The sequence below is a fragment of the Photinus pyralis genome, unplaced genomic scaffold, assembly GCF_008802855.1.
Source record: "Photinus pyralis isolate 1611_PpyrPB1 unplaced genomic scaffold, Ppyr1.3 Ppyr1.4_LG7, whole genome shotgun sequence".
Taxonomy (NCBI): domain Eukaryota; kingdom Metazoa; phylum Arthropoda; class Insecta; order Coleoptera; family Lampyridae; genus Photinus; species Photinus pyralis.
In genome coordinates, this window is record NW_022170738.1 from 24986818 (window position 1) to 25000682 (window position 13865).

A 13865-nucleotide genomic window follows, 5' to 3' on the forward strand; every position below is an offset into this window, starting at 1 on the left:
TCTTATAAATCCAAGCCAATGGTCCACAACATCTTTCAAGTTTTCTACGAAATGTTACATTATAGTATTAGGAAAAGCCAAACCGTCTTTCTTTGCAGAGTTCTGGGTAAATGTCATCATTTACAAAAAGAAAAAAAAATTATTTTAAATATAACTAAGTGTCTTTATATATAAATACCGCTGCAGCGTAAAAGAACTCTGTTTATTTATAGGCAATGCCTTATTTAAATAGTGAATAAATATTAATAGATGTTGGTAGCTATGTCACAGATTGCGTCACGAATATGTCACCAACTATCCCTCTCGAATGTTCTATGAACTCCGAAAATATAATTTTCATAATTTTTCTTTCATATCTAATAATGACAGAGCAAAGTACTCAGAAGTATTTGCGTGCTCAAACAAAGCACTAAATGGAGAAGGAGACGGCATACATAAAGGACGACGCCAAACGTCGTTTCGGATCTCAAACGTTTAACCACAGTCGTCCCAAACTCACTTAATAAATGAAGTGTATGTGTATGCGTGAGTGTGATAACAAGGACAGTTATGGATACGCCGCCTGTTAAAGTTGCACCAAAAACCCCAATCGACCGCGGGAAACGTCCGCCCCGTCTAATTTTGCCCAACAACAACAATTACCAGCAACAGCGAGTAATCACCCCCAGCAGCCCATACCCCGCGAGCATCACCTCAAAAGTATCCAGCAGATACGCTCAACGAGCTCAGAGCAAACAATTGGGACTACTAAAAGGAATCGCCAAGTCTGGACTGAGCATCGGGGAAAAGGCCACGTTTTGGATTTACAACAAACTAAGTGTGTTAAGCAAACGGTGGTTTACCCATTGGTTTTTAACGATCGTTCTGGCTCTTTACACAGTTGGAGGCGCGCTTATATTTATAGCAATAGAAGGTGAGTTTTTATAATAAGTTTGCATCTGCCAAAACAGTTCAACAAATATACGGTTAAACAATCAAACACTGTCTACCACATTTAAAAGGGAATTTGTACATTTTCATTAATAATAGTCATGGGGTTATTGTGAATTTCTCTAATTGGCAACCGTAAATATTTTTCTAGTTGAATTAGAATTATTTAATGCTTTATTTTTATTCCTTTGCGAAGATTTATAGATATACAAGTAGATCAGGGTTAAAGCAACATATTTTTATTTAAAAATTAAATGAATGCAAACTAGAACAGTGTGTAGCAATTGGTGATCTAAAAGAATTTGCAGAAGAAAAGGGTGAGTCCCTTACAGAGTTCTTGTTCAATCACTATGAGCAAAAAATTTTTTCGCCCACTGACTTTCAGGGAGTGTTCTCATTCGAGGAAATGCTTAAATGCTGTAATGATGGCAGTGGGTCTAAGTGGATAAGACCCCACTTGACCACATTTAGGTTGATGAATTATGCTTAAATTTAGAAATGTTTCACCCCAAAACGTGGGATTATAATTTATGGTCATGAAAATTGGCTGAATGATCGCTGATGTCATGTAAAAACTGGAACAATAGCAACCCTTTCTATCTCTAATATTCGCAAATAGGGCTGATGCGAGTTTGTTTACAGGAACAGACGAAGATGTCGTAGTGGAAGATGTTCGGAAGGCGCGCTTTGATCTGATATGGGAACTACGAAATTATTCCAATACCATTCCGCGACTTAAGTCGGAGGGCGAATGGGAGGGGGCGGCGTCCAAAAGGATCGAAGAATACGAAGCTTTCATTATCCAGGCGTACAAAAACAAAAGTTTGATAATCATGAACGACGGTCCGAAATTGTGGTCATTTTTTAACGCCGTCGTGTACTGTGGAACCATTTACACTACCATTGGTGAGTATACCCCACTTATCAAATTAGGTCAAATTGCAAACTATCCACAACGGCGTGGGTTAACTGAAAATTCCTGGCACACTAACACTTGCGTCCGCACGAGACATTTGCGATGAGTAATATAAATAAATACGCCACAGTTATATAATTAAATGGAGAGTTTACTAACAGTAGTAAATTTTCAAAATGAACATAGATGAAATGATTTCGGTCTAGCGTGTAATAATAAAATGGCTCGTATAAGTTGAGTAATAAAGAAACACTCTTCACGTAAAAGGTGTTGATAATTGTTGGCAAGGTGTCTTACTGTAGATTTATTAATTTATAGCTAGAGGTATGCAAAGCAACTGAAGTAACAATAACCAAACCACGTACTTTTTCAAAATAATTTGTGGTTAACGATTGGGGGATTTGGTTAAACAAGAAAATATACAAGCTGGAGATCGGACACAACGGTAGTTCGTTCTGGGCAGTTGATCTTCGTCCTTCGATACACTTACCAATGGTTGAGCGCCACTCAATATCTATCCCAACTCCCACCGTACGACATTGACAAGATACGAGGGCAGTAATAACAGTAAAAATCAATTTATGACCCACAAGAAATGGCAAAAATAAAAATTTTCTCCACAATTGGATATCGTAACACACAAAATACCAAATACTACCAAATTACGTTACTCACAAACTGAACTTGATTTTACAATTGAAATTTCCCAGTTTAACAAACCCCCAATCAAGAATGATCGATTAAATTGATTACTGAATCTTAAAACAAGTTCCGGACAACAATTCGCAGTATCGGCCCAAGTATAAGGCAACTCTTACCTTGCATAAATGATACTGACACCAAGAAGTGAGCTCAATTCTCGCATCCAAAACCTTCACATAATCAGAGCTCTGTATATAATTATTTGACTAAGGAAGGGCTTACTCGTACTTACTCGTAATCTGCTTCTATAGCAGGTACGGTATTTAATTTACCAGCCGAGGTCAGAAGGGAGTAGCTGTCTACAATAATATTCACGTATCAAACTCGATCACAACTTAACCTAGATAGCAAAGATATTAAATAGGTACAGAAGTCAACAAATTAATGGTGGCCTCTCTTTGTCAAGGCGCGTTCCTGACCCGTTGACCCATTTCACACAAAACTAAAACTTGGTCCTTAAACTGGTACCATAAATTAATATCCTAAAAGAAAACAAAGAAACCCTCTTCGTTGATGTCATAAAATGTACATACCTCTTGAATAATGAAGCAACAATTGTTGATGGAAAAATTGTTGTATAACAGATGACAGCTGAATCTAAAGAAATTTAAATGAAATGCAAATGGCTGTACTTACGATAAAGAAGAAAAACCCCAATTATATTCCCCTACGGGATTCAAGGCGAATCCGCTCACTAATAATAATTCTAGAATCACCAATTTAAATAATCCAATTGCCAGAGATTAATAATGATAAAATAGGTATGATGGCAATTAATATTCCATGCGTTCTCAAGTAACACCTCAGCTGTTGGTTTTAATGAGGGTGCACTTTGTCACGGCTTACCAAAAAAAGAGGAAAATGAATGTGGACAATCGATAACCACAAATCACGGCACCGCAAAGTTCGCGCTAAAATGTCGTGGTTAAAATTCCAACAATAGATGGAGTCATCTATTCAAAATTTACGCTGCTTCGTAATGAAGAAAATAAACCGTTACAGCCAACGTTTAAAAATGGGACATGACGAAGAGATGAACCTTCCTTAATATTCCAATAATTGGAAAGAAAATAGATTAAATTTACACTAATATTAATCAGTTTATTGATACCAGCACGTAAGACGGCGAGAATCTTAGCCGAGTGAGGCTTTTAATTGAAAACTACTCTCTGCCATCAACGCTGCAACAATGTGCACCCCAAATAATCCCCTACTACTTTCTAAAACATTCACGGCCGATTGCAGGAAAGCGAATTATAATCAAAATCCTAGCTTATTTGTCAAATCTGAGTTTAAACGAGAATTTTGACATTTGATTGGCTGCATACTGCCATCAAATGTCTTAATACCGGATTAAACAATAATCCTGGATTATTTTTTTTGTGCATCTGGCCGTCAGAAAAATAAATGCAAATTAAAAGCCACCTACCGTTACAAATTGAGATATAGACGTGAATGAAATTGAGTGGTTTTAGTGGTGGAAACGATTTGAATTCCGAAATGAGTGTCCACCCAAAATGAACAAGTTAAAAAGTAATCGTAAACCAATTACATAAAGCGCATTTCCACTTGCATTCATTTCTCATTTGTAATATGCAACTTCTGTTAAAATCGTAAAAATCCTGCCACAGCTATGAAAGATAACGATGCACATGGGCAATCCATTTTTGACGTGCTACTTCAATTTCAGTTTATAAGAAGACTTTCATTTCAATGCTTTTCTAAATAAGAAAGTTGGATGTCAAAGCGATCGGACTTTTCTAAACAAAGCTATCGTTCACACGGACAGATAGAGGGACAGACAGACAAAGGAACAGACGGACAGTCCAACAGACAGACGACAGACAGCAATTACAAAATTATATATGGAACATGTAACAAACGGTTTGTTGGTTTTTTTACAATAAATTTTGTAGCAATAAACGCAGAAAAAATTCCTTCCTTTGTGCAAGCCTCGACACCATAACGAACCAAATAGCGAACAAATTAGAACAATAGCTCTTAATATAAAGAACTAGTAGCGTCTCAACGAACGAGCGGACGGACGGACGGACAAAGTGGCCACAATAGCGCATTTTTTTTATTTTTGTGGAAATGGGCTAGAAAGTAGTGGGAGAGAGAAGTTCGCTAGTCGTGGTAATCGTCAAGAAATGCGAGTTCAGCCGTGAGTGGGGTTCAATAACTTGTAAATTATAGCAGGGTATTTGGTTTTATGACTAATAATCGAGAGTATGTATTATTTGCGCTTACGCTACAGAAGTTTATGTACACGAACAAACAAGCGCGTAAAATTGCGAAACGTTTTTAGTGAGCCTCATGTACAAGGTAAATAACGTACGAACTAGAAACTATTACGATAAATACGAGCAAACGCATAAAGTTTTAAATGTGAAATAATAGTATATTAAGTATGGAGAACGGTAAAGGATTTTTACCGTTCGAAGACAATTGTTTGGAGGAGGAGCGAAGCGACGACTCCAATTATTGTCTGAGAACGGTAACCCTTAACGTTCGACGTGCTTATATTTTATAACATTTTTTGCGCGATCGAAATTAAATTTATGCAACCAATATAAATATGCACTAAGAAATTAACGAGCAGAATAAATCGAAATGATCGAAGTGGTATGGTGTATATTACTAGGTAACCAGTTTATTTGTCAAAATTGAAGTTAATAATTTCATAAAAATGTGCATGTGTCTGATGTAGTTTACTAGCTTTGAACTTCCTTTATGACTTTATGAGCGTCTTGCTATAGGAAATAACAGCACAAATTGTACGTTTAATGTACCTAACAATAATTAAAGATTAAATGTAATGTAAGACTGTTGATTTTTAAAAAGGCGTCGGTAAGTATTTTTGCTGTTCTGTTTTTAGGTCGGTAAGTAATTTTGACGTCGTCGTAATCATAGCAACTGGTAAATTCTACCTACTGTCATGGAAACACCCATGGTAAATAGTCAGAAATGACCGATCGCGCAAAAAGATCATTTACGGCTTAAAAACTATTACGTTGAATACGAACAATAGTGGATGATTTCAACCCACAAATAACTAAAACCGTGTCCTTAAATAGTGGGTTGACCAAATAGCGAATTTGCGAATACGATCTGTAGCATAAATTTAAACACGCGGAAATATGTACTTCTATCATCGTAATATATCGAGGTAAATGGACTTTCATGATATAACTCTCTGCGCGTCTGAAGCAGTCGATTGTGCGCAAGTAGTAACTTTATATGACATTGAGGATTGATGACCAGTCCTGATGGTCAGTCGAAGTATCTTGCTTTCACATGCATTTGATGCGTTGATCTGTCGCAAAAAGGTACATGCAGATCGTGGAGCAACGCGTTGTTGTCGCTTTCTGATTTGTCGCTCCAAGCAGTACCTTTTATTTCCCGATTTTTAGCGCGTTTTTGAAAAAAAGTTGTGCTTATATATTCACTTTGGCTGTTCGGTCGGCCGGGCGGTCGGTCGGCTGCAAAGGTGCTCGGGTTTGAAGCATTTGCTTTGTGTCACAATTCAGATAATATTTTGAAAGAGAAGAAACTTCAATCAGTCGCTTAAGTAGCTTGATGCATGATCGAGTACTTTCCAACTTGTTTAATAAATCTTCTGATCTCGTATCTGAAATTAGTTTATCTCTTCTACCGCACTAATTATTCTATCGGTATTTGATCGGTCGACTGATGGTACGCACGACATGTGAAAAGGTAAAATTAAACAATGGCCCTGTCGCGTCAGAGCTAATCATCGGGATGGATCGTCAGTCGTTTGTGAAAAGAGCCTTACCGTCAGATCAACTAATTATTTATATTTATTATTACCTAACTAATTGTTTACTGTTTGTATTTGAACTTCAAATCAAAGGTGACATTCATTATACGTGACATATTATAGGATTTTGTATCGAGTGTCATTTTCAATCGTTTGGATCGGCCAAGTGGATCAATAGTACTTCGAGCAATAGACCCGTTCTTTTAAGGGTGCTGTACATTTAGATTTTCTCAGTTGAATAATACAGAAGAGCCCTGAGGTTTAAAAAATCAAAAAAGAATTTAAAATGCATGCATGTGGATATATGTCTGGCTCCACTAGAGTAAAGTAAAGAGAAGTGATATTTTTTATTGTAATCTAGTACTATTTAGTACAGTCCTCATCTTTCTAGAAAGTTCTCGAACGCTTTCGAACGATCCCGAATATTCTAGAATGTTCGCGAACAAATGCGTCATATAGTAGCTATTTTCACTATAACTCGCGAAAGCGCTAAGCTTAATTCAAAAAGCGGTAATAATTGCGTACAACCTCTACTTGATTTTGACGCAAAATTAATATTATTTTTGCTACTGCTACAAAGGTCTGTAAATAAATGCACAATTTTTTTGACTAGACGTAAATAATTTGAAATTTAGATGTTTGTCTTTGTGTACTATTGAGGCGTCTAAAACAGAGGTACGACGATTGTAATTTTTTCTTCTACCTGGAAAAGTTTTGTTTAAAAAATACTGTTATAGCGAGCTATCCGACGACATAATTTTACAACAAAATAACATTACTTTGTTCATATGAATTAAAAGTATATACTATAACGTGAGGTTAGTTCGGCGCTGTAAAACTCAAACCCCGCCGCATAAACGGCCAGCTAGCTCAGATTCTTAATTAAAAGAAGGGCTCGAGATGAGAATCTTCCACAGCGGTTTGTTCGTTTGGGCATATAACATAAGTTTTTGATCTTTGGTAGTCACTAGAAATGATTAGTTGAGCGCCATCCAATTTTGCACAAATTCTGACCTCTCCTGTATAGAAATTGGGAAAACACAAGAGAGCCAAATAATAAATTCACTACGAGCAATTCTGATTTATTAATCCTGGCAAAAACGGTGCAGGATCGCAAATAAAATGTATCTTCAATACGACAATAACAAATACTTTAAATGACAAAAATAATCCCCAAATAAATTCATGAACACTTCCCTAATAATTACGTTACCAGACCCCTACAACAATGATCGAGCAAAAATGTAGTTAAAATTTCAATGGATTCAAAGATTGAATTAAGTTAACCCGAATAACAACTCATATAGGCAACACTGGGTACAAGTAAATTAAAAATCTTACCTTGAATAACACATACGCTGTCTTCTCCGAAAAAGAGCTCTCCTTCGAAGTTCCAGTTCTGTAACACAAAAACAAACCCCAAGCTACAACGCTCGGAACGATTATATGAGCCGGAAGGGCAAAAAAAAATAGCTTACTCGTAGCCGGCTCGTTTACCCATACGTTAAATACAGGTGCGTTGCTCTTGAAGAGAGCCACGACCTCAAACACTAGATGCGAACAAAATACAAAGCTCCAATCATAAATCGTCGGAAGGTTACACTAGATTAACGGTATTGAAGCAAATAAAAAAAGGTTGTGTAAAAGATCGTATCTTCCGAAAATTCCACAATCAGCTGGTCGCTCCCGGTATCGTTTAGGTGTTAGCGCTTATCTACTCCGTGGTACGCCGGATAGCTGCCGGCAATCAACAGGTGTTCGTACTCCGGAATATTCGCAAGATGCAAATTCATTTACATACAAGGATTCGTCTGTACAAGGATTGACCTACTACATGGATTGACCGGTACAAGAATTCATCTACTACATGGATTGACCGGTACAAGAATTCATCTACTACATGGATTGACCGGTACAAGAATTCGTCTACTACATGGACCCCCTAAAAGTAATGAAGATGTAACACTCCCTAACGAGATTTTTAATAACATACCTGAAATCGTCAGGAGGGTAATGAAAAATACTTAAATCAATGAAATAGGGAAATTATCCAACCTCAAATTGTGAGTCTGAAAGAATTTTAGATAACATAACGTAAAAGAAAATCAACGCCATTTCACTTACATGTAGGTAGGGCGATGAACTTCCACCAGATATATAGCCTCGCAATGGAGAAAACGGCTTCTGAGTTACTCTACTCGACAACGCCAATAAAAAGGTAAAATTGCCAGAGATTTCACATGAATGATGGCAAATATTACCCACTGGTTTAAGAAGAATTCACAATGCCACGCTCTACAACAAGTACAACCTCGTTGGCTTTAAAACGGAAATGAAGTGAAAAATTAACGCGATTCTGCGCGAGGAAAGAAACACGCGTACAAGTGACGCCATCTCACCTATATCCTACCTAACCTAGCAAGCGGTAATTTTGAAATTTGAATATGAATAAACTAAACTGTTACAATACTTAACATTTTTCTACCCGCCGACATTTCAGTAACTACCGTTACAATTGTCGCGCAACGGTAGGGTGGAATTAACGAGCTCTGAGATTTTTTTCTATTTATTATAACAATTGTAACTGCCCATTACAAGCAATAAAAACATAGGTTTGGCGTTACAAAAGTACAGTATTATAAAACTTTCTATCGACACGATATCCAATAAAATAAACAAATATAGCAAACGAGCTCCTGGGTATGGCTATAGCATGTGCAAAACCAAATTTTAAACCTGATGTTAGTTTTGCTTTTATTTAAAGTGTATATGTATGAAATTTCATTTAATTGCTTCCATAAATAACAAAGTTAGCACTGCACATCCTACACAAAACCAAATTTGCAAATGGCGCTACATTTGCTTTTATTCCAAGTGGCTATGGTTCAAATTTCATTTGAATGCCTCCATAAATAAGAGAGTAGGCACTGCGCATGCGCAAAACCAAATTTTGAAACTGGTGTTAAATTTTTTTTAATTCCAATTGGCTTGTATGAAATTTCATTTAAATCCCTCCATAAATACGAAAGTTGGCACTGCGCATGCGCAAAACCAAATTTTGAAACTGGCGTTAAATTTGCTTTTATTCCAAGTGGCTACGTACCAAATTTCATTTTAATAGCTTCATAAATAAGAAAGTTTGCAATTCGGTGATCGAGATGCGCAAAGGGCACTGTGAATGCTGATCGATTAGGCCACAGATTTAAATATTTAAATCTGTGATTAGGCTCAACTGTTGGAATTGTGTTTTATATGGCTAAAGCTATGCTTAATTGCATAGAGCCATATAGACCCACTTAATATGGGAGTTTGTAACAATCGCAAATAAAAGTTAGATAAATGATAGGATACCAGTACATGGAAAACGAACTCCCTTCAGTGGTATGAGGGTGAAAGTATTTCTAAAAGAGAGCTCTATCTTAGTGGGCAGTGAATGGAAAACAAATGATCAATATTATAGGTACCTAAATTAGGACTTCTTTTAACGACCGTGGATTTCTGTAACATAAATTCACGAATTGATGCCTCCAGAGTCATACACTTTAGTAATTGTAAAATAAGACAAGGGTTTAACCGTTGAGTGAAGGTTTAACCTTCCTTTGGAAACTGAACAAAGTGTTCTACGTCTTTCTCATCGAAGTTTAGACTGATTAAGATGTAGTCTGAAAGTTTATATTCTCACAAGTTCTGAGTAGTTTTCCAGCGAGTTAACACGAATACTATCATCCATCATGTATCACCTAAAGGGTAGAGTAATAGGTATCCAGATTCCAGAAACGATGTTGTGTGAAACCTGTCATTTAAGCCGTTGCCTCTAGCATGAAACTTACTTGTTCTCTGTATAACTCAGAAGAAAACTTTTATCCGTTTGCCGGTGAACGCTTTGAAGAAACAATAAATCTCGTGCGGTTTAAATTAGGCAAAGGTGACAAGATTCTTCCACGTTTAAAATTAGCAATGGAAAGTCGTGTGTGTAGTTGTTCTAATTTTATCTGAAACGTACGAAAAGTTGCGTTGGCTTATCAAATGGAATTTCGACATTAGGATTGTAGTTCTAAATCACAAAATAAAATCGAAATACTTTCGCGTTTCAGAAATGATTGATGCTTCCGTTTATTTCCGAAACGAGAACAAAAATGGCAAACAAGTTTCCATATTTTATCAGTTTCCCCCGAGTAACTCCAGATTTGCTTTCAATCCAACCGTAATGCGTTTTTTTCGTAATTAATCACGTGGGAATTGTTGATATAGAAAATTTCAGTAAATCAAAACTGAGCTCCATCTGTTTACAGCCGCGGCCAACGAAGTTTGCTAATTTCAGATATACCGCACGCGGTTCTAATTATAAACTCAGTCTAGAAATAATGGATACTTTGCAAGCATCCACGGAATTTCTTAACAATTTACCGGTGAATGACGTGGAAAAATGTGACGAGACCGATTTAAATAAAATTAAAGCCCTAGTTACCCCCGAACAAATACTGAGTGATACCGTTGCGCGAAAACGAAGAACATTATCGAAAAAACACACAAATAGAGTGCGAGAACAAACGCCCGGTAGAGATGTCGTTGAGAACACAAGCAGCGAAGACGAACGAATCGAAAAACCGAAAACTCCCGAACGCCGACGTAAAAAACTGAGCAAAGTCAAAAACGACCCTGATAATCTCGAACCTCGCGAAAGCACCCCGAAGCCAAACGATCAAAAGAAAAACAGCCTAGTAAGTACGACCCAAAATGAGATCTTGGCCTTGCTGAACAAAGCGAAACGCGGACTGAACGCCAAAAAAGAAATCGCCAAGCGCAGCCAGTCCGTACCTTCCCAATTACTCGAGTTTGATGAACTGAACATCGTGACACGAAAATCTTCCTTACGAACCACGAACGATGTACCTAAAGCTCCCATTCGCAAATCTTCATTTCGGAAAACCGCCGACGAGCCCAAACCTGCACATATCCCCGACGAACCTAAGGTAACCAAACGAAAAGTCGCAGACGCGATTCCGAAAAGGAAACCCAGCCCGTCTCCGAAAATAATCGAGATACTCGATCCGAAAACGTCAAAAGTGGTAAAGAAGATCTCGAGAGGGGTCCCAGAGCTTCGTGTTACTCTGAGGGGGTTAATTTGCATTTTTAAATACTTGTCCGTAAGGGAAATTTATAAACTTTATCAAGAGTTTAAGAGGGAGAGGTGGAGAGAGTGGGACAAGATTATGCGACTACGGAATAAATGCGTATCAGATCTGCTAGCTATTATGATCTTTTGTGGACTCGGTGGAATCATGTTTAAATACGTGGAGGGGGCGTTCGAGAATTTCTACAAGTGCGGGGTTAAAAGAGTGAAGAGGGATTTTATTGACGTGTTGTGGTACCGCAGCCACAACCTACGCGAGGACGAGTGGAAGTCTCTGGCGCGTAGTAAGCTGCGCGTTTTCGAAGAACAGCTGCATGTAGCTCACGAAGCCGGCATGCGAACTTATAGCGGACAGCGATCGTGGAGCTTCCTTAACGGTGTCATCTACTGCTTAACAATCGTGACCACTATCGGTATCCCCTTCCAAATAGTCGCGAAACCTCAACTGACCCAGTATTTTTGTTACAGGTTACGGTCACATGTTCCCTACAACAAACACGGGAATGGCTCTCACAATTGTCTACGCAATCATAGGAATTCCACTATTCCTGATTGCATTGACCGACTTCGGCAAGCTGTTCACCCGTGGCATCAAATTCGTTTGGTCCTTCGTGCGTAGATTGTACTACACTGGAAGCTGCCGAAAAGTACGAAAGACGGCTCATGTGCAGGTGAGGCTCATCTTCATTGCGCACTAATACTATGATATACATTCCTAGGACCTTCTTCAAGGAGCACAAATGGTTTACGACATCGCGAGATTGCGAAAACCTTCAATGTTTGTGTCGGCCCAAGACGCCGAAAATCCGAAGTCGCCTGGAACAGAACATTCGGCAACCCCTACCACGCCAGCCCTTTCACATTTTGAAATCGACGACGAATTCAATCTACCTATATCGGTGGCCATTTTTATATTGGTGCTCTATATTTTCTTGGGCGCGGTTATGTATTGCATTTGGGAGAAGTGGGATTTCTTCGGCTCCTTCTATTTCGTATTCATCTCACTGTCGACGATTGGTTTCGGCGACTATGTGCCGAACGACCCCTTCTGCATGATGGCATCCGTCATTTATTTAGTTTTCGGTTTGGCCCTCATGAGTATGTGCATTAACGTCGTTCAAGTCAAGCTGAGTGACACCTTCTCGGACGCGTCGGCGAAATTAGGTGCTACGATCGGATTAAATGTTAACGAAGAAGATGGTAGCATTGATACGGTAACTCCCGCTCCAATTGAAATCCCAGACGTTCACCAAGACACATCTAAGAGTGAAGATCGAGAAGTTGCGGTCAGTAGAAAGAGTGGGAAAAGGGACAAAAGTAGTAAAACTAATGACAGCGAGAACAACGCGGCTGAAAATGAAGTGACTTCTTAATGTTTGTTATTGTCTCAGTTTTTATTGCATTGTGAAACTGTAAATTGTGATTTACTTGTAGTTTAGAATTTTGTTATTGTTGATTTATTTTCGAGAGACTGTGAAATATATTTGTATAAATCTTTTCCGAATACCTGCTACAATTGTTATTGTATTGTAACATATCTAATGCCAAAGAGAAATCAACAATGAGTGTGAACTTTACGCGCCAAGTCCCAAGGTTGTCAGGTATTCCATCCCAAGTTACGCCACTGGAAAATGTTTTGGCGGGAAGTGCACAATTCAATTGCACACGGTCGGCAAGTAGATGCGCTATGGTTATTTCCTCATGAGTGCTGAAGATTGTAGTGTAGCGGAGATTAGATAATCTACGCACCATTATCATTATTATTATAAGATAGTTCTGAGTGCGTGCGTTTATTCAAGAAACTTGGTTCAAGTTTTTCTTCGTTTTCTTTGTGAATTTATCATGAACATTATTGAGAATACGGTTTTCAATTATAGGAATTGCGAGTTTTCTAAGTTTTAATCTATTTCTACCTCTTTCTTAGTAGTTAAACGGTTCTGCCAAGTTTGGTAAAAAAATTCCCGCTCCTTCTTGGTGTTGCAATTTCCATGTCACTGAGTGAGTATAAATTCTCTAAATACACGACAGCATTTTATTTAGCCTCACCCGCTAAATACAGACATCCTTGCGCAATTCTGTAACCTTAGTAAATGAAAAATGTGATCTATCAAACGATTTTTTTCAGGAATGTTATGTTTGGCACAAACTCTTCAAAGCAGCGCACATAAGCAAACCAAACCAAACCAAAGGTGTGCACAGTTGTCAGAACATGTAGAAGTGAGACGATTGATTTTGTAGGAAAACCTTTATGACACAAACTGACAAAAACCCAGTGGCGGATTCAGCAGGGGGCAACCTACGACAAGACAAAAAGGCTTGGCGAAAAGTCAAAATAGCACCCTCTTAAAAGTTATCAAAAACTTAATTTACAGTATTTCCATTACATTTTCTATTTTCTGTCT

The 13865-nt window shown here is 38.0% G+C and overlaps 1 protein-coding gene across 2 annotated transcripts; it reads left to right on the forward strand.

The window, feature by feature from the left end:
* The first annotated feature begins 341 nt into the window (after positions 1-341).
* LOC116176955 (TWiK family of potassium channels protein 18-like) lies at positions 342-13189 on the forward strand. 2 transcript variants are annotated; one of them, XM_031495803.1, is made up of 4 exons: positions 342-913; positions 1573-1836; positions 11932-12134; positions 12183-13165. In XM_031495803.1, the coding sequence occupies exons 1-4, from the start codon at positions 550-552 to the stop codon at positions 12834-12836; spliced, it is 1485 nt and encodes a 494-aa protein (XP_031351663.1). In that variant the 5' UTR covers positions 342-549; the 3' UTR covers positions 12837-13165. The 2 variants fall into 2 exon arrangements, with proteins under 2 accessions (XP_031351663.1, XP_031351662.1); XM_031495802.1 differs by lacking the exons at positions 342-913; positions 1573-1836 and adding an exon at positions 10658-11876 and having other exon boundaries at positions 12183-13189.
* The last annotated feature ends 676 nt before the right edge of the window (positions 13190-13865 follow it).

Bases quoted from the DNA above. Each gene is read 5' to 3' on its own strand.
- LOC116176955 (XM_031495802.1), top strand. From the start codon at position 10,694: ATGGATACTTTGCAAGCATCCACGGAATTTCTTAACAATTTACCGGTG. The intron at 11,877-11,931 runs GTATCCCCTTCC...TTTTTGTTACAG, and splicing joins AACAATCGTGACCACTATCG to GTTACGGTCACATGTTCCCT. The intron at 12,135-12,182 runs GTGAGGCTCATC...ATACATTCCTAG, and splicing joins GAAAGACGGCTCATGTGCAG to GACCTTCTTCAAGGAGCACA.